This window comes from Osmia lignaria, chromosome 16 (assembly GCF_051020975.1).
Source record: "Osmia lignaria lignaria isolate PbOS001 chromosome 16, iyOsmLign1, whole genome shotgun sequence".
Classification (NCBI taxonomy): domain Eukaryota; kingdom Metazoa; phylum Arthropoda; class Insecta; order Hymenoptera; family Megachilidae; genus Osmia; species Osmia lignaria.
This window is the reverse complement of record NC_135047.1, coordinates 2,424,687-2,444,126: the sequence shown is the minus strand read 5'-3', so window position 1 is coordinate 2,444,126 and position 19,440 is coordinate 2,424,687. Positions and strand designations below refer to the sequence as shown.

At 30.5% G+C, this 19,440-nt stretch overlaps 4 protein-coding genes across 15 annotated transcripts; 3 read left to right on the top strand and 1 right to left on the bottom strand.

The window, feature by feature from the left end:
- Nucleotides 1-688: 688 nt before the first annotated feature.
- On the bottom strand, nucleotides 689-2,414 carry LOC117601203 (uncharacterized). 2 transcript variants are annotated; one of them, XM_076693014.1, is made up of 5 exons: nucleotides 2,312-2,412; nucleotides 1,560-1,737; nucleotides 1,239-1,431; nucleotides 986-1,132; nucleotides 689-908 (listed from the first exon to the last, which is right to left on the bottom strand). In XM_076693014.1, the coding sequence occupies exons 3-5, from the start codon at nucleotides 1,419-1,421 to the stop codon at nucleotides 768-770; spliced, it is 471 nt and encodes a 156-aa protein (XP_076549129.1). In that variant the 5' UTR covers nucleotides 1,422-1,431; nucleotides 1,560-1,737; nucleotides 2,312-2,412; the 3' UTR covers nucleotides 689-767. The 2 variants fall into 2 exon arrangements, with proteins under 2 accessions (XP_076549129.1, XP_034173568.1); XM_034317677.2 differs by lacking the exon at nucleotides 1,560-1,737 and having other exon boundaries at nucleotides 2,312-2,414.
- Nucleotides 1,091-13,494, top strand: MYPT-75D (Myosin phosphatase targeting subunit 75D). Of its 9 annotated transcripts, none has more exons than XM_034317662.2 (10): nucleotides 1,091-1,214; nucleotides 1,367-1,544; nucleotides 3,641-3,904; nucleotides 3,964-4,281; nucleotides 4,353-4,495; nucleotides 4,592-4,717; nucleotides 4,800-4,875; nucleotides 4,957-5,174; nucleotides 5,270-5,441; nucleotides 8,509-9,552. In XM_034317662.2, exons 2-10 carry the CDS (start codon nucleotides 1,535-1,537, stop codon nucleotides 8,814-8,816), a joined length of 1,635 nt encoding a protein of 544 aa, XP_034173553.1. In that variant the 5' UTR covers nucleotides 1,091-1,214; nucleotides 1,367-1,534; the 3' UTR covers nucleotides 8,817-9,552. The 9 variants fall into 9 exon arrangements, 8 of the variants coding, with proteins under 8 accessions (XP_034173553.1, XP_034173554.1, XP_034173550.1 ...); XR_013063630.1 differs by lacking the exons at nucleotides 1,091-1,214; nucleotides 1,367-1,544; nucleotides 8,509-9,552 and adding exons at nucleotides 3,251-3,492; nucleotides 13,002-13,168; nucleotides 13,374-13,494; XM_034317663.2 differs by lacking the exons at nucleotides 1,091-1,214; nucleotides 1,367-1,544 and adding an exon at nucleotides 2,351-2,490 and having other exon boundaries at nucleotides 8,509-9,546.
- Nucleotides 13,495-13,616: 122 nt separating this feature from the next.
- Nucleotides 13,617-14,265, top strand: MsrA (methionine sulfoxide reductase A). The gene is made up of 2 exons (XM_076692944.1): nucleotides 13,617-13,750; nucleotides 14,028-14,265. Exons 1-2 carry the CDS (start codon nucleotides 13,617-13,619, stop codon nucleotides 14,263-14,265), a joined length of 372 nt encoding a protein of 123 aa, XP_076549059.1.
- A 1,296-nt stretch (nucleotides 14,266-15,561) lies between these two features.
- LOC117601199 (uncharacterized) lies at nucleotides 15,562-19,411 on the top strand. Of its 3 annotated transcripts, none has more exons than XM_034317666.2 (11): nucleotides 15,562-16,007; nucleotides 16,135-16,279; nucleotides 16,361-16,522; nucleotides 16,586-16,767; nucleotides 16,855-17,002; nucleotides 17,086-17,130; nucleotides 17,215-17,368; nucleotides 17,472-17,803; nucleotides 17,918-18,198; nucleotides 18,310-18,417; nucleotides 19,125-19,411. In XM_034317666.2, the coding sequence occupies exons 2-11, from the start codon at nucleotides 16,259-16,261 to the stop codon at nucleotides 19,222-19,224; spliced, it is 1,533 nt and encodes a 510-aa protein (XP_034173557.2). In that variant the 5' UTR covers nucleotides 15,562-16,007; nucleotides 16,135-16,258; the 3' UTR covers nucleotides 19,225-19,411. The 3 variants fall into 3 exon arrangements, with proteins under 3 accessions (XP_034173557.2, XP_076549126.1, XP_034173558.2); XM_034317667.2 differs by having other exon boundaries at nucleotides 15,569-16,007; nucleotides 16,350-16,522; XM_076693011.1 differs by lacking the exons at nucleotides 16,586-16,767; nucleotides 16,855-17,002 and having other exon boundaries at nucleotides 15,565-16,007; nucleotides 16,350-16,522.
- Nucleotides 19,412-19,440: the final 29 nt, after the last annotated feature.

The following is a 19,440-nucleotide window of genomic DNA, read 5'->3' as shown; positions in this document are numbered from 1 at the left end:
GTAGCGCATGTACAGTTTTGAACAAATGAATGTTTGCTTTTTATCGATTTAGATAAAGATTCAGGTAACAATGAAATAAATATTTCAGAAACGGATGTATGTTCATTCTGCGTAAGTACTTACGGCTATAGTTTAGGCTTGTACTTATGCGCTTAAATTTACATTATTAATTAAAATTATAGCTCGCGTTTACCTGTCTTGTAGGAATACCTGAATTCATTAATTATTGAAGGGTAACAATTATTATAATCGTTCAAACACAAAGAAAATGTTATTGAAAAACTTTGAGAGGATATTGGACGCGATCCAGTCAAAAAAGAAGTATTTGTATAGTCCATGTGTAGAAGGAAATAGGGCGGAAGAATCTTTTATTCTTTTTTCTTCGCGTTTCTTATCCGGCGCTATTACAAGCGCGGAGATCCACTTTACTCTCTAAAAACAAGTACTACTTCAGATTTTTTTTACTGCTGGTTTCTCTGTCATTCCTTTCGTATCTTTCATTGCTTATCTTGAATGGGACAGAGAGAAATAATAAGAATTTAAAAAGATAAGATTATTGAGGTTCTAGAATAAAATAACAATTAATTAACATATCACTCCATTTGGGAATTTATATTCAAAACAATATTTTAATGATTACCGAAATATCATAGTTTAATGAATAAAAAGTTAACTCTCAAAGTTTATTCATTTATTTAATTAAGTACATATTAATATAAATACTGCTATACAATGGATAAGTGATGGAAGATGACAAGATTTTTAAATTATTGTTGCTTTGATTTCTTCACAGAATCGCTTTCGGATGGGTCGTGACAAACGAGTAATAAACCCAGAATAACGAAAGATATACCGCACCACCAAAGAAGGGATGTCGATTCGTTAAAGATCAAAGAGCCGACCAGTGCCTTTAATTAAAAATAAATTACATAAATTAGCTATCATTACATGTTTGTTTTGATATATCGATAAAAGAGAAAATTACCGAGCAAACGTAGCTTGTGGCGGCGTTGGCAATTGTACACGGTAAAGAAGATCCGCTGGCATTCAGTGCTTTCACGAAAAATGTACAGCCTACAGTATTGCTTGTTATCATTAGCACTAAAAGTACTGCTTTAAGCAGAAATCCAAGCTTATGAGGAGAAAAACAATTAATACTGTACAAAAATTTGCATAAAGAACACGATCATGATGTTGTTATTATACAATTAGAGGTAGGAAGATCATACATAACTTACTATAGAATCCATTTCAACGCTACTTGTAAATTTACCGAATAAACTTCCAGTAGTTGCAAAAACTCCACTGACAATTGCCAAATGAATTTTTCCTTCTTGCTTCTTTTCTATGATACATGTTGTTGAAGAGGATTTTGAATCTTCCAACAACGAGGAAGAGTCTGTTGATGATCTACGTTTCATCGTTTAGACCCTATCGTTGCAACCATCAAAGAAACAACAAAGAATTTTATTGTCAACTTCCTACAACTATCAACTTTATCGATGTAGAAGTGAATTCTGTAATAATATTATGAATGAAGTATAGTAAGTATTCTATACCTTGTTCTTCGTTTCTTTTTATGGCGGGAATTTTAACATAATCATTATAATTTAAATTATTTTAATTTAAGTAGTTTGCAGTAAATATAATGAAAATTGTCTATTTATGTCTTCTGTATTTCATTTCTCTTTAAATTTATTTTACGTTTTTCATGATTGTATTTGTTTTCAATGAACACTTTAAAGTAAAAAATTAAGTAAATTTTAATTCAAATAGATGTATTTCATTTTTTATAGAGAAATTTTTTTGAATTGTAGTGAATTATGGATAGTTACAGTAGGTATAGCTGAAAGAGTAAACATACTAGTGTTATAAATTAGTGGAGATATTTGAAGTTCCATATATGTGTTAAACTTCAGATTTTACGTTTCCTAAATTGTATACACATTGTAAATCCCCGATTAAATACTTCCCGATACGAGATAAATTTGTGCACGAGGTATGCGCGTGGAGACAGGTCAAGTAATTTGAAAAAAGACAAAGTTACCGCGGCAGTGAAGGGCAACGCGCGAATGATTTTCTACAGGTAGTTTAAAAATGGCGACTGACAGGTACGCGTTTCCTCGCGTGCACGGCGCCGCGACGAGACCAGAAGCGACGTGATTTTTGTGAAATTAAAGGCAAGGGGTTCGTTTAGCTAGCTCTGATTCAATATTATTCAGTGAGATAGTTGCATCGGAGAAACCTTGCGAATTATGATACGTTTTCATCGATCAACACGGTGACTTTCTCTCCGCTACGTCGTACTCACGAGTTTTAGCTCTGCTTAGTTCAGCACGTCACAATTAAAATTTTCTACCTGCTACACGGCTGTTTTCCGAGCCCACGAAAAAGAAAAAAAGCGAACGAATGTACGAACGAACAAGCAAACTTCCGCATTCCATTGGATCGCGAACGAATAAGTGAACGAACAAGCAATCGCTTGCCAATGTGAGTATATAGATACCGCGATTTGACACCCCCCAGTCCTAGAACAGATTTCTTTCACCTGCGTTAACTTGAGTTACGATCGCAAAATGGCAAAGTTATTCATACTTCCGTTTCTATGGCGCTTTTACTGATATTTCACACGCTGTTAGCCCTCGTTTTTTTCTCCTCTATTTCTCTTTATTTCCTTATCTGTTCTATTAATTTTCATGCTTTATGCGAGAAGTATATTATTTTGTCCATACGCCGAGATAAGAAACGAACAATAAAGAATAAGAAAACAATGTCGTTCAATACAGTATGTTTACATATGTTATTTCTTTTACCTGTTGAAACCTCTTAATGGTATGGCTCGTTATGGAAAAGTTATATCACATTATGTATAGACTAGGATGGGACTTAAAATATAGATTTGTATTCTGTAATAAGTATTATTACATTATGTTTTTGTATTGTTATATTATTTCTTATTAAATATAAGTTACATTTGTTTAAAATTAATTGTTATCGCACAAAAATTCCATGTGTAAGAATATTGTTATTTTACATTGATTTTCGATTTTATTTATGTATTAATTATTACACATGAATTTCTAAAAAATAGAGAACTTATTTGTAAAAATTTCCATGGAACAACTCTTTCAATTTTATCAAGTACAAGTGTATTTTGAAAACAACTTTCCAAAAGCTTAAAACATGTTTTATTCCTACAGCAAATTGTAAACAGTTTATTGTTGGTGATTATATGATGATTCAAATGAATATTTTTGAACATTTGTGTAAATAATGTATGTTTACTTACCTAAGTACTTGATAAATGTGACAGAGTTTTGGATAAAAGTATGATATCATTCACATTAAATATACATTGAAAAAGTGGCTAATTTCATGCAGGTTTTTGAATGTGAAAGAGCAAAACTTGATATTATGTCAGAATGATGTCTAATGTTTATCACAAAATTTTAAAATACCTTGGAATGCATTCATGGCTTTGTAAGTGTGAAGGTAAACTGGTTAACATCCAAATTCCTCTTTAAAATACCAATATACTCCTACTAATATTTTCTGCCTTACCATTTTTATACTATATTAGAAGTATTAATAAACATTGATTCTAAGCCACAGATATAAACTAAAATTTTTTTTTGAGCAGGTAAATACAGTTGTAAAAATTACAAGCAAATAGCCATGGAACATTCCGATTTAGTGGCAGAGATGGTGCATATAGAAAGGCTAACAACTCAAGAGCGTTTGCATTTGGCTCGTCACAGAAGACTTCAACAGTTAAAAGTATGGCGTCAGCGTGAGAAAGAATGGATGAGACATCAAACCAGACATACAAGCAACAAACGTCATATATACTTTAGCGACAGTGTTATGCTTTTGGAAGCTGCAGCAAGAAATGATATTGACGAAGGTAATATGACAGAAATATAGAAATATTTATTCCATTACTGTTTACTACATATAGAGAAGTGACATATGTTTCAGTGAGACGTCTTCTAAAGAAAGGGGTAAATCCAGATTCAACGAATGAAGATGGATTGACTGCTTTACATCAATGTTGCATAGATGATAATGAGGAAATGATGAAATTATTGATTGAATTTGGAGCAAATGTTAATGCGGAAGATAGTGAAAAATGGACACCATTACATGCTGCTGCTACCTGTGGACACTTGCATTTAGTTAAGAACCTCATTGCAAGAGGTGCAAATTTATTAGCTGTTAATGCTGATGGTAATATGCCTTATGATATTTGTGAAGATGAAAAAACGTTGGATTGCATTGAGGGTAAGAATCATTTTAATATTTATAATTTAAAATTATATGTAAATAACTTTTTACTTTATTGTATAATATAGGAGAAATGGCAAGAAGAGGCGTTACTCAAGAATTAATAGATGAAACTAGAGCTTCAATAGAAGTTCAAATGTTAAGAGACTTACAACATATAACTTCTATAGGTGGTGATCTTGAGTACAAAGATCATCAAGGTGCTACACCTGTACGTATATTAGCTTAAATTCATTGCTTTTACATGACAGTTACTAGTTTATCACATAGCAAGAAAGATGTGATGATTTTCCGTTTCGAATTTTAGCTTCACATTGCAGCTGCAAATGGTTACTTAAGGGTAGTTGAGTTTCTTTTAGATCAACATGTTTCAACTGATGTTGAAGATAATGACAAATGGCAACCAGTTCATGCAGCTGCATGTTGGGGACATGTAAGAGCATTATATACATGATATTTCTTGAGTTATTTGAATCAAGTTTATTGTGCTTGACATGATTATTGTTTCGTTTCAGCTAGAAGTTCTGGAGTTGCTGGTACAAAATGGGGCTGATTTAAATGCAAAGAATAAACACGATGAAACTCCAGCGGGTAGAAATACTTTTATTGTACTAATTATACAAATTTTTATTCAGTATCAGTATTGATGAAATGTTGAATTTAATTTCATAGATATTTGCGAAGATCCTGAAATTCGAGAAAGGATAGTTGAACTTAAAACCGAACAAGAAAGTAAGCGATTGCGAGAAGCACAAGGAAGACGAGTACGCAGATCTCAAAGTATAAATACGCGTACTCAAAGTGTACGACGAACTTCAATAAGAGATAAAGTTTTAACTACGAAAAAGGATGCTCAGGAAGAAGCTCGCCTAAGATTACAAGCGCAACAAGTAATGAAATTTTAATGCATTCTAGATTATATAATACTACAAATGGCTGATTTTTCACTGATTAAAAATAGAAAATAATAATTGATATATTTTAGACGTATATTGGAGGTCCAACTGTAAATGTTCCATCTTCTGAAAATGAAATCAGTGCTCGAGATAATGCAAACAACGAGTCAGATTCTGGTGCCCCACCAACGGCAGTACGTAAAGCTCCGGAGGGGAAGGATAATGAATCGTTTCTTCACGAAGACGTCGATAAAGACTCAGGTATATTCCAAAACATGTTACACTCACACTGGTTGTGGTTAAGTAGAATCCTCTGGTAAATGGTAGTTTTGTGCATAAAATCGTGGGAAGAACGTTTCACGTGTCATGTCCATTTAAGTCGTGCGTTTGTACCGCATAACTCGACCTTGGTAACGTTTCATAGCAATTACAATTTTATATTTAACATGCGCTTACTGTGCCGAAATAGAATATTCATTTATGTTTGAAAATAACAGAGAAATACTATTAACTGAAAAAGGATTTATCCTCATTTTAATGAGAACCATTTTCAGCTGTACAACTAAAGATGTAAAAATTTAAGTACTCAATGATTGTTACTATGGTAGTATAGAAAAAATCATTATCATAATTTTTACATATAAAATGTTAACAAAATGTTTAACATTGATCATTTATCAGCCCTTTCTTTTTTCTGTTATTACTGCGCCGTGCTCCTGAATAATTGCGAGGTCAGTTTTCTATGTCACTTTCCTGTTCCTTTAAACGTATTATTGATGCTGTGCATTATTATTTTTCAACTTTTTATATTACCATATCTTTCAAAATTCTGACTCGTAACGTCGAGTAATTTTTATACGTGCTATGCATACATGTATCTTTCTCATTCAAAATATTTTTCTGGTATAGAAACATTTATTCGAAACAATTGTTTTACGGCAAGGACTAAACTGCATTAGCTTTCTTTTTAGTGATTTTGTTGCAAATCATATGTTAGTGTTTTACGGAGCTTATTGACTGTTATATGCGGAACGGTATTAGGATTAATCTACAATTGATTTAACTGAAGTTCTGATATTGATTTTATATTTAATACAGTTTAGAGTGCTCTAAGCTTAAACGCACATTTCCATTACACAAATAACTCAATATCTTCCATATATACAAGTAGGATCAGAATAACTCTTCTATCTACCTTAAACGTCTTTTTCAACATTCCTTTATACGGTAAATGTACTATGCAGGTGTAGTAACGTTTGATAATAACATTATCAATATTCGGTATTCTACTAATAAATTGATTAAATATTGATCTGTATCGTGATGCATTAGTTCGCATCAATTAATATTCAGCATTTTTATGTATATTTACTACATATCATAAAGAAGAATGTTGTTGAAATAAAATATATTTCGCGCATAGAACATATCGATTTGCTTTGATACGTATATTAGGTCTGTAAAAAAGTTCAGTTTCCTTTTCTTAATAAATTATTCACAATTTTTCCTTTGACGCTTATAAGATGTAACATTACAATTGCATTTTTTAATAATGTTTGCTTTCTACACAATAAATGAAAAAAGGTAATACACCAACTATTAATTATTAGTGAACAAATATTAAACGAAGAAGAATAAAAACTTTTTCACAAACCTAACATATTGATTGTGCTGATGATGAACTGTATTCACTCAGTGTTAATTATGTACTCGCGCAATGTGTCTTCCTGTCTCTTAGTTTTATCGTTAAACGATAAAGTCGTTACAAGGTCAGTTGTGGCACGACATTGAATCGTTTCACGTTATTAGTACCTTACAGTCATTAATAGGTTTCTATTACAGATTCCACATTAAATCGATCATATTGATAAAACTAGTATTAGGGAAATTCAATGGTATTGAGAATTATTGTCGTTATCGTTTAAAAATCGAAAATTAATATATACAATATATATCTTAAAGTACTTTTGTTTTATACATATATTAGTATAGCAGAAGGTCTTTGAATTTGGTGTTATAAAGAATGAAATTTATAAGCGTTTTGTGTAGAAATTTGGTTTATGTTTTCTATAAAAATGTTAATATCATTGATAAGAAACTTGTATTTAATATTTGTTGAAATTAAAGTTAAATACTTCAAATAATGATCAGCTTGAGATTATAATAGAGAGTATGTTTGGACATTGACACAGTTTATAAATATAATTAATTTATATTGTTAAAAAATTATAAAATACATAAGTTATTTCGATGTTCCAGAGAATTCAACTATTACATATGCTTTACATGTATGTACAGAGTGTTTCAAAAAGATTGTATACCGTGAAAACTACAGATTGTCTATACCGAAACAAATTGAAGGGCCTTTACCATTATGCAATGTGCAACTTTGGTTTCGAAATAAAAGTGGTTAAAAATCAACTATTGGATTTCCGGGGTGCCCTAGTTAAACCGTAGGCAGCTGAGGGAACAGCAGATATCCATACTCAGAAATGAACGCGTGTAGATATACGCACACACACAAACGCACAGCAAATACTATTTAATAGTAAAAGATTATTTACAGTATCGTTTATTATACTACGACAAGGACCAATAGTGAATGACCTCTTACTGTTGGTAATGTGTGCTGACACCTGTTCACTCATCTATTTAAGGAGGTGTCTCAAAAGTCAAGCACCCAGTTTTTAATCTTTTATATCTCAAAAGTGAAGTCTTAAATAGCATAATGGTAAAGAACTTGTCGATTTATCTTGGCGTAGAAAATCTACAGCTTCCTTGGTGTATTTTTATATAACAGTTACAAATATTAGATTGTAAACTGAATCTCCTACAAGTTTTCATAAATACTACTTGTTGCGTGATTAATTAAAAGCATAGAGATTTAGTTCACAGTCTAATAGATTAACAAATAGGAAAATGAATTGAAAAAGAAAACAAATGAACTGTTACAATTTTCTTTATTTTAAAAAACAAAAACCAGGGAACATATTAATAAATGTGATGATTTGCTAATATAAGGTAGGAGGTAAAGATGTTTGTGTAGACACACGTAGAACATATAAACACGTTTCTGGTGCTCCATCATGCAACTTTCTTAATGCTTATATTGCTAAAGCATGTTACGCTTAGCGCATGGCCGCTAGTTTCATACTAGTCGTGTTTCTTTTGAAGTACAATTTCAGTGTATAAGAAGGGGGATTAGGTGGAGGGTTACTCAAGGTGAAATGACGAATGAGATGGAATGGAATGAGAGGGAAGGAGAGCAAATTTCGCTTGAACTTCCAGGAAGAAAAGTAGCGTTGGATTTACATGTTTGCCTCGATAGTAACAGGGTCCGACCCACCAGTCGGTAATCAGCAGCCAATCTACACGCCGGATGGTGACACCAATGGGAAGATCAACATACACGTCTCGGTAGTATTTGTCAAATCATTGTCGGATTTGAAGAAACAAAGGGCACAGAATCGACATATATCCACCGGTTCGATAGATGCCAATGGAAATGGCATTCCTGTATCACCTATCTCTAATGCCGAATTCAACAGTGGCGGAGATTTTCAACGATTCACTGGAAATACCAGCGAGATTGTCGGTGATAATCATTCTGAAAAAAGTTGCTGCATCCTTATGTGACTCTATTCCTGAGTCCTCATTACATTCTACTTTCTTTATTTCATTACATTCAGTTTCTTTCATTTCTGTTCTATGCATAGAACTTTTGTCAATATGTACTTAAAATAATTATATGTATCCTTTCGCTAAAGGATTATAAATAATTGTATAGGATGAGCAAGATTCTCTGTATCATCAAATTTTGATTTTAAAATATTATAATATCTTAATGAGATATTATATTAACTTTTGATTAATTATGCGATCTACTAGTGTATGTTTAATTCCAAGGAAATCAAGTGAATTTTGTTTGGATGGTAGGCAAGCAACTTCTCTATGAGATTATGTGTATTGTACTTAAACAAATATTTAAGTAAGAACTACGATATATAAGAGATAATTTTAATCGAATTCGAATTTACTTTTGAATATGTACAGAATTTTATTTATTACGGCGTAAAATAATGTATATTTCGAACAATAATTATTGAATTGTATATTGCACAGAAATACGCCATTAGGATAGCTATGTATGATAGCGTACTCGACTTTTTTTATAAGAATATTAGTTATAAATGAAGTCTTTTTATATTCATTTAGATATCTTTATTTTTACGAATATTTTTATTTGTAAATTTTTATCCACGTCGTTGTTCTATGATAGTATATATTCTAGGTTCTTTTCTTTAAAACACATCGTGAATTACATATATGGTAATTAATCAAATTTAATTTCGTATCCTATAGAGATGCTTTACATATTTTGGCATATTTATATGCTTTAATGAGATTCAATTTCATACTTTCTGGAATATATATTATAATGTATTGTATTAATAACTATGAGATTACTTATATTTCTGTACATTTAGAAAATTGTATAATTTATTTATTTTACTTCTATTTACAACGGTATTTTTTGTGCATAATTTTTCAATCCTGTATACAATTTTTATTCTCTATAAGCAAACTTAAACGCGTTGCGAGAATTGTTTGGTTAATATCTCTGTATATTACTTGGGAATACGTTATATTTTCCCATTAAATCGTTATTAAAATATTTTTCAATTTATAATATTTTAAAAAATGTTATAGGCGCTCTTCATTTCAAAGCCCGGGAATATTTGAAAATTTCCCAGACACTTCCTGTTATTATGACGTAGTAATCACGTTATCGTACTAGTCAAAGATTGGTTCATTTTCGAAGAAGTACTAATACAGTGGAACGTAAGCAGAAAAATTTCTTTAATTCCTAATTAAAATAAACATTTCTTTCAATTAATTTGTTTAAATGTTTGAATTAGTCTATTCGCAATATTAAATTGAAAACATTTCCGAAACAACAATGAAGGTATGGTTTAAATTTCATTACTGTTAGTTTACGGGGCCGATGAATAAATGGTTCTTTTTTCAGAACACTTGTCATTAGGAAGTGTTCCAAGCAAAGATGGTGACACTAAATTTAACCCTCTTGCTACGCAGAAGTTTAATCACAATCAATTATCGTTGTTTGGTATGTCATCGTTACTTCACACTTTTCTACAATTGATATCGAATATGATTGTTGCTGCTTAATCTCATTATGTCATTAAACCTAATATTTTCATTCCTGTGTAATATTGAGCAATCCCATTCATGATCGATTTCATTTTGAACCACAATCTCTAATTTGTTGCTACCGTCGTATTTTAATGAGATTTTGCAGCTTAATTAATGATGCAATGTAAAGTTAATGATATTAACGGCGAAAGATGCGATAGTAACCTCTGTGTACGATTGATGTCGCGATAGTATACCGCTCTTTTTAAATCAAGAATGATGAGCCATTCAGTTTAGCGTCCAGGGTAGAATGATTACATCAGTCAGTCAGTCAGTCCAGCAATTGTTATCTAATTTAACAAACACATGTGGCTTCAATTTTCTGATGCAACTTACACGGAGAATTTATCGAACCCCGTTTAAATTGACAATTAACATAGCCCATATATGCGATGAGATTTGATATCGATTAAAATACTATATTGTTATTCACATTAGAGGTAATTCAGTCACATTTATAAACATGTCACACTTAAAAGTATAAAAATCATTTACTTAAGATAGTTATTTAGTTATTTTGATTAGCAAAAGGAATCGTACGACACGATAAGTACAAACGACGTTTACCGATAGAAGATACCTCATGATTTCGCAAGCACGCTATCAAAGTGACAAGCGACGATTGATTATAAAAGGTATAAGTAGAAATACTAAAGCAGAAGGACCGATAAATTAAAGCAAAGATCCAAATGTATCGGCAATAAAAGAAGTAAACGATGTGTGACGAAGTGCTAGCGCCACAGCGGGAATACCGTTGGGGTGGGGGAAAATGAAGGAGAGGGGGCACTGTAGAGATAAATAGCCGGAGTTGTCGGTAACACGCGGTAGTTTCTCGTGCTCCTTCGGCCGGAGAGGACGTTGATTGGCTTTAAAGTGAATTTCATTTTGTCACATTGCAGTTTTTATTTTTCTAATCTTCTTGCTACATCATTGTATACTCAGGTAATTTAGATTTATGTAGCGTAATATTTAACTTTTTGCTGCATTATTTTTAATAATTATAGATTTAATAACTTTTCGTTAAAGAAACTTCCAAAATAGAACAAATTTATTTATTTTCTTATCATTATAGGAAAAGAAAATATTTTTTCAAAATTAACGAAAATGCAACAAAGTTAACTAAAATCATTTATTGAAATGGTGTCTATTACAAAAACTTATTATATTAATATTATTATGTATTTCTCTAGTATCAATAAATAGTATGGTAGCAAATTGATTGAGCAAAGAATTTGATATTAGAAGACTCGAAGAACAATTTAATTATATAGTTTAGGTAACTGTTAATTTTAGTTTACACATATTTCAATTTTTATTAATGAAAATTAAGTAATCTGTTAGAAATACACTGCACCGTCGTCTCTTCAAACGCGCTAAACTAGTAACTAACAGTACTTCCGTCAATATTAAAATAATCTGAATCTTTTTGTACTTGATCCTTTGCTTCAAAAAAGACGAATCACTTATCATATTAAATCGTTAGATTTATACATTTATTTTTTTTTTAATTGAAACAAATTATAAAGAAATACTTTTGGGGATACCTATTTAAATAACTATCCCGCTTCTATTATTATAAATTATAAGATTTTAAAGCTAAGTTGGTAAAAATTTTCAAACAACACTGAAAACTATTTACAACAACAAATAGTAAATCTGTATTGGATTACGTGTGACGATAGTAATGTGATCGAAGGAATTAAGTAGACATTCCTTATTCAAGTACATCGGAGTCGATGAACAGCATTTTAAGTACCACGTGAGATTGATCAATAACTTTTCAAGGATTATACCTTCCATGGGTTTCGCACCTTTAGTTTCAATGACGAAATCTTACAAACATGAATTCAATCTTTATTTATAAATAAAAGATATTAAAATAGAGGAAGAGAATAAAATTGATAAAATTTATATTAAAAAGAGGGAAGAAATTGATGTTATGAAATAAAGTGTTGTTTAAAATAACAAAATATATGATTAGCGCATTAAAAACGGAAGTGATCAAGGTGATCAAGTTGTACAGGTCCACCCTGTACATTTCGTCGCGGTCTTTTTTATGTAGACAGATCACACCTGTACCGGGTGCACAACGGGTGATATAAAAGAACTGGAATTTCTAAACGCTAAGCAATATCGTGCAATACCAAAACTAACATCTGCCAAAAATTAATAATAAACCTAAAATTAAATGTTTAAAATCGTTACACACTTGTGCTTAAATTAATCTTCTATTCTTTCAAGCTTTATTTACTTCAAATGTTAAAGTTGAATATATTCATTATCTTCTCGTTTAATTCATTTATTATAGATATTTTAAAATAAATATTTTTGAAACAGTAGAAATTTGTCAGTAATAATAGAAAAACAAGTTTATACTACTGCAGGTGTCCCACTAATTTTCAATGTGACCGTTACTTAACAGGTTTTGCGCTTCTTTATCGGATAAGATCGATACTATCTCTATAAGCACGTGGATCGTACGATCTTGTATCCGTTTCTCACGTTCATTATCTGGTCCACGGAGTATCAGCTATGATTTCTCTCAATAACTCGATCAAATATTTTCTCTATTTTATATATGCCACATCTTCGTACAATGGACAACAGTCGAACAAAATGCCTGGACAATTGGAAGAAATTCAAGCGAAACGCGCTACATTTGGAATGGGATGCTTCTGGGCCGGTGATTCTCTATTTGGTGTTTTACCTGGCGTGATCAGGACCTGCGTAGGTTACGCTGGAGGTCAAAAGGACTCTCCAACTTATAGGAACATGTAACTATTTATTTGTATTCCCAGTTCAATTTTAATAATTTCTATATACATTTTTTTTTAAACTGTTAGAATAGGAAGAATTAACTTGTTCTAACAATGATTTTTTCAAATAATAAATTTTAAAGGGTTCAGAAATTAAATTTTCAAATTTTGTTAAAATAAATTAAGTTTTATTATTAATTTATTTTAATTATTTTTATTGCAGCGGAGATCATACAGAAGTCGTTGATGTCGAGTACGACCCAAACGTTATATCCTTTGGACAATTACTCGCTCTGTTTTGGCAGAACCATGAATATGGTCTAACTACAAAGATCAAGAGACAGGTAAATCTCGTTAAGGTAGTTGTATATTATACAATAATAGTTAAGATATATATTAATGATTTGCGAATGATAATATTCAGTCTTCAGTTGGTTTATTTTTACGTGTAATAAATTTTCAGTACATGTCTTTGATTTTATACCACGACGAGGAGCAAAGATTATTAGCTGAGAAATCACGGGAACAAGAGCAACGAAAACGTACAGATATGATTCTCACGGAAGTTCGAAAATTTGAAAAGTTTTATCCGGCCGAAGAGTAAGTATGGCGCATAAAACAACCAAACTTAAAGTAACAAAAAGAAAATGCTTGAACATTGATAAAAAAAATGTTAGTGTGATATATCTAATTCACGTTTCGTTATATAAACGTCGACAGTTTAGTGATTTAATATCACTTATCGTAAATTGATTTTTATTAGACCAAACGCCATTGCTAAAAGATAGGAACATTTCTTCTGATTCTGCTAAATTAAAGTTACGAATAAGAAATTATAAGATACATTTCCTATTTAACAAATTATTGCTTTTTTCAGTTATCATCAAAAATATCGGCTACGAAATCATCCATGGCTACTCGAAACTACCGGCCTCACTAGCGACGAAATTCTTCGAAATTCACCATTAGCCGCCAAGTTAAATGGTTACATAGCTGGTGCTGGAACATTGGACCAATTTAATAATGATTTACCGAATCTTGGATTAAGCGAGAAAGCTGTACAGTATTTACAGAAATATGTGATTGATAATCAAGGAAGCGGTTTATACTGCTAGCTAATATTATCACGTATGAATAATTGAGAATTGTTCGTATGTAGTGAATATGAAATGCGCTCTATTTCTTCGTGAAGAAGAAACGTCAAAGTCTGACGAAAGACTTGTTAATACGATTCAATTACTGGCTAAACGATTTGAACAACGTGAACAAGTCTTCAGCATGATTTTAGATAATAATTTACGTGCGACAGATATCTCGTTAGTATTACATTTCTTCTTTTTGCATTACTTTTATCGTAGCTGTTTAAGTTTTACCAACAGGATATTCATTATGCTGTTTTTCGGTAGGTGACGAATTCATGACACAATCGTTTATTTGTGCCTCTGTAATATCGAATATTTTATTTAAAAGAAAAAACAATTAAAATGAAGTTTTGCATTAAGATAGGCTGTGAAAGATATACATGTGTATATACTTAACTCTTTTTGCAATGATTTCTTTGATCGCTCCGTACATTCTATAGATTTCATAACGTTATCATGATGTCGTTTATTATTAAAAAATATGAAGCATGCAAATTAGACAAACACGATTTTTTGTTAAACACTCTAAGTCGTACTTCTTCTACTAAAATTAATAGTACAAAGAATATATTTTTTTTACTATCTATGAAAAAATATTATCATCGAATATTTATTATTAACAATTTTATTGGCCATAAACAATAAAAAAAGAGGTACATACAATATAATTTGGGACAACTGCGCACGCGTATACACTATTTGGCCACTTATAGTATTTGCGTTAAATATACTTGTAATTTGTTTACATGCTTTGTTTTTTTGTTTTTAATACTTGCACGTAATTAGTGTATATTAAAGAAAAAATCAATATGCATATAATAAATTATAGCAAAATAAAAATAAATGATAGGGCCTATACAATCATTTTAAAAATCCTTTTTTGTGTTCTTCAATTGCGTTGTCATTAGAAAATGTAAAGCAGCCTCGGGTAAGGTTTCAGATAGTTTAACAAAAACAAATAGGTTATGAAGCAATACTTTGTTGCTTACTGGTTTATTCATTTGTCAAAATATTAACCGTTTTATTTTAGTTTTAGCTTTTAGTTTTATTTTATACAAAATACAGTACTTCTTTATATAAAGATAAAATTTAAAAACACGTTTTATCAGTGACACGCACATAAATATATATATATATACCGCAGTTCACCAGAGTCCATAACTGCGAAAAGACCAGTTTTCGTTCTTCGCGCTTCTCCAGTGCGCATCTTCGCCCTGATTGGCGATACTCCCAATCGAAGTGGAAAGCGATTAGCAGAGAGCTCGCTGTGTTCCCCCACCATCTTCCAACCTGCGCGTCGCAGTTATGGACTCATATGGACTCTGGTGAACTGCGGTATACATTCAGATGCGTAGGCATTCATCCGTTTTACATTATTTTTAAAGTTGTTGTGACTATTCTGCTACATTTTTACGTCACATCGAATATGTTACACATGTGTCACCGAAAAGTGGACATCGAATAGAATGATTCAAACATTTTTAAACTGTTGAATGTTTACAAAAAAAGAAATTGTAGTTCCTTTTCTTAGTAAACATAATGAAATTATGGGAAATTTGAATAAAATGTGAAATTTGTTTTACCCATTTCATAGTATAATGTAATTCCAGTGAAAGTCTAATTTCATTATGTATAAAGGTTATTTTACTACTACATTACAACTATTTTACTACTCCATGTTTATACATGCATGTATGATACATGATGATTTTGGTGTAAGTATTTACTAAATCTCAAAGGAACAGTAAATTTTTCGATTCCACAGTTTAATGTTTTATTTTATATTACAAATTTTATTTATTTCAAGCTATATTAATATGTATATCCTTTCATCATTTACAGTTTGTCTGTGATATCGATGGTTGTAATGCACCTACAATAAGGTCATATCCTTTTAAACCTATGAATTTTTGTAAAGATGAAGATATTCCCACTAATATTAGTTTTGCATTAGTAGAAGAAAGAAATGACATTTCTAAATATCCAAGTAGGTAGTGTATATACTTAATTTTTCTAAAGTATTATTAATCTAAGATAATAATACAAATGTATTGCAGCTAAATTACAGATCAATTTTACACCACAAAAAAATTGCATGTATGGATTAGTCTTGTTAGCAAATGAGTCAGTTAACAAAGAACAATGTATGAATTATACTTTTGAGAAATTTAATGATGCTGAAATACATACTAGAACCAGTATACTTATTGACTTAATTGATGATTATCAGGTAATCAATTCATTCTTTTCAATATATTTTGAACTAATATAACATTATGAATTTTGTTTCTAGGGTAGTGTTAACATAACTCTTCCATATATATTTACAGCATGTTATTCTATCAATTTTTGCTTTGGTAATAGAAACATTATAGCACACAATGCATTTCTAAAAACTAATTATAGTCGTACAGAAATCAGTAACCCTGTAATGTTTGAATGTTCATACAGTATTATATCTGATAATACAATGAAGTGAGTTTATATTTATTAAAAAAATAATTTTAATAATTAACACTTTTTACAATGGAATGTTTGAAAAATTTTATCTAAATTTTGTAGTAAACTATTAAACTTTGAAGTCAATTTTTCTACACCAATAGTAAAAGATGTACTAGTAGAATTGGGGTTGCTTGATAGTTATGAAGATAAGGAAAGCTGTAGTTCTGGTAGGGAGGAGCCAAATATAAATCAGGTGTTTCATGTTCTGGTATTATTTTATTAGCAATAATTTTCTATTTTTATAAAAGCTTATAAGAAATTTCCAATTCTTTCTTTCTCCAATTATTTTAGGAGCATAATACAAAAAATAAGTACCCTAACTTCACTACAACTTTAGTAAGTCCTGTATTTAATACTTTTATATTAGAGTTTTACCATAACAAATTACACATAATTTTAAAAATTCTACTTACGTTTTAGACTGTAAATGGAATGTATGAAGCAAGCGGAAAATTTCAAAGTAGAAAAATTATACAAAATACAAATTACTGTTTTAATATAATTTATAGTGATATAAGAAGTAAGGGGGGAACTCTTTGGAAACCTCCAGTAGAAAAAACTTATTGGCATCAACGTATGTAAAAAAAAAAATGAAAATAGATATATATATATTTTTTACTAGAGTGATTTTCGTGTTTATTAGTAATACATAAATAGTAATTTAAATTTTTTTGCAGAATGCCGAAATATAACTAATTACAGCCAGTTTGAATTTCAATTCGGTTCAATTGATTCTGATACACATTCTTCTTTGCTCTTACATATTGTTACTATTATATTAGTTGCAATATGTGGAATTGTATATATCATTTATATTATACATACCTATAAGAAACGTGGAAGCAGATACTCTACATATATTTTTCATAAATCGGGTGTACATGACGACAAGAATGAAATGCAATATGAAAATACAGGCATTGTTTTATTGTATTCGAAAGGCTGTGAATCTTTTATGTCATTAATGACAGATTTTCGTGAAATGCTACGTAAAGTTTGTGGATGTGTTGTAAGTTACTAAAATTTTACATAGCTTCACAAAATGTTTGAAAGCATTTCATGGAAAATATTATTTTCTTCATACATGAAATTCAAATATATGTATTTTTTGTATACTGAACAGGTACATGATTGGTATGATGGTATAGAATGTAATTACGTAGCTGAAATTGGTGGTTCTGAATGGTTTGCTGAAATGCTTCATAAACAATATTGCATTATTTGGATCGATACACCAAGAATGCGATCGCTAATTACATCAAGATTTAAAAGAAATGATTCGGAACAATATAATTTTATAGAAATTTGTGATTTTCGCGATGTAGTTTTTCCTACGATATTTAATTTAGCGAAACGCAATGTCGAAGAATCTGTGATAGAAGAGGCCAGGCATTTTATTGTACGGTTAGTATAAACTTTACAGGAAATTTTAATTTTTGAATGAACTTTAAATATTACGATATTTATTTAAGCTAAATCATTTATCATTATTTATATTACATTTTATTCTTACAGACTAAAGGGATTTGATAATTTTGAAGACGAAACTGATCCATTCGTCGGTTTGTTTTCGCGCACACGTTATTTTATACCTGAGGACTTAAATTCTTTATGCTCCGATTTGTAAGTTTTTACTTTTACTAATAGGATATTTTTTTCAGTTTTATTTAATTCAAATTTTTTTGGAACAAAAATAGTGTTATAAAAATAATGTTATACACATTTTTTGTAAAATATTTTATTTTAATATTTCGACCCAATTATTTCCTAAATTACTCATTTTTCACAATAACGTTTTAAACAGAACTTACTCTTTTTCAAGGGAGACATCTCCTTATGGACACAAGTCTTCTTTATGTGAAAGTGCCTCCAAGATTTCAGGGTGAACTTTTGTTTAATGTAACTGTTTACTTCAATATTCTGGATGCAGTAAATTGTGGTACAATGCAATGTTTTTCTATCACTCGTATACTGATACGGGAATTCACAGTTACTATTGTAAGCGTTACAATCTCTGAATGTATGTAAACGTTACGAAAGGCAGTATCGTTAGAATACATACACTAAGTACATACATCCATGAATACATCTATAAACATAACAGCCACCATGAAATTTTAGAGGCACCTTTACTTACATAAAATTTATATCCTCTTTGAAACAGAGTAATGTCTGTGTAAAATATTAGTGTGAAAAATAAATAGTTCAGATTCAAGAGATAATTTCATGGTGAGATTAAAATATGAGACACTTTATATGTGATAATGTTAATATAATTTATTCAGTTTTTACAATAATATACTGATATTTATATATTTTTTCTTTTTTAGGCCAATATTGAGGTCAGATAAAGTTACATTATCTATGAACCAAGAGTATGAGCATCTAGAACAGTATTTACGTAAGATTAAATCTGATTTGAACAAATGATAGCTTTCATCATTCATTGATGTGTATGGTCTGTTCCACGAGACCTTGATGTAATTCGATGACGAGTTTTCGATCTTCCTGTACATGTTATTTGATTTAGTTCTATATGTGTATATATTATGTAATCTATGGAAACGGGTATGCGTTTTTATACAACAAAAAGTTTGATCATAATGGGTTTTCTGTACGATTTTCGCTGTTCGTTCATCCCCCCCC

Bases quoted from the DNA above. Each gene is read 5' to 3' on its own strand.
- MYPT-75D (XM_034317658.2), top strand. From the start codon at position 3,423: ATGATGTCTAATGTTTATCACAAAATTTTAAAATACCTTGGAATGCAT. The intron at 4,876-4,956 runs GTAGAAATACTT...TTAATTTCATAG, and splicing joins ACACGATGAAACTCCAGCGG to ATATTTGCGAAGATCCTGAA. The intron at 5,442-8,508 runs GTATATTCCAAA...TTGCCTCGATAG, and splicing joins AGACGTCGATAAAGACTCAG to TAACAGGGTCCGACCCACCA.
- LOC117601203 (XM_034317677.2), bottom strand. From the start codon at position 1,421: ATGAAACGTAGATCATCAACAGACTCTTCCTCGTTGTTGGAAGATTCA. The intron at 1,133-1,238 runs GTAAGTTATGTA...TCTCCTCATAAG, and splicing joins GCGTTGAAATGGATTCTATA to CTTGGATTTCTGCTTAAAGC. The intron at 909-985 runs GTAATTTTCTCT...TTTTAATTAAAG, and splicing joins CCACAAGCTACGTTTGCTCG to GCACTGGTCGGCTCTTTGAT.
- LOC117601199 (XM_034317667.2), top strand. From the start codon at position 15,921: ATGTATAAAGGTTATTTTACTACTACATTACAACTATTTTACTACTCC. The intron at 16,768-16,854 runs GTGAGTTTATAT...TAAATTTTGTAG, and splicing joins ATATCTGATAATACAATGAA to TAAACTATTAAACTTTGAAG. The intron at 17,369-17,471 runs GTATGTAAAAAA...ATTTTTTTGCAG, and splicing joins AAAAACTTATTGGCATCAAC to AATGCCGAAATATAACTAAT.
- MsrA (XM_076692944.1), top strand. From the start codon at position 13,617: ATGTCTTTGATTTTATACCACGACGAGGAGCAAAGATTATTAGCTGAG. The intron at 13,751-14,027 runs GTAAGTATGGCG...TGCTTTTTTCAG, and splicing joins AAGTTTTATCCGGCCGAAGA to TTATCATCAAAAATATCGGC.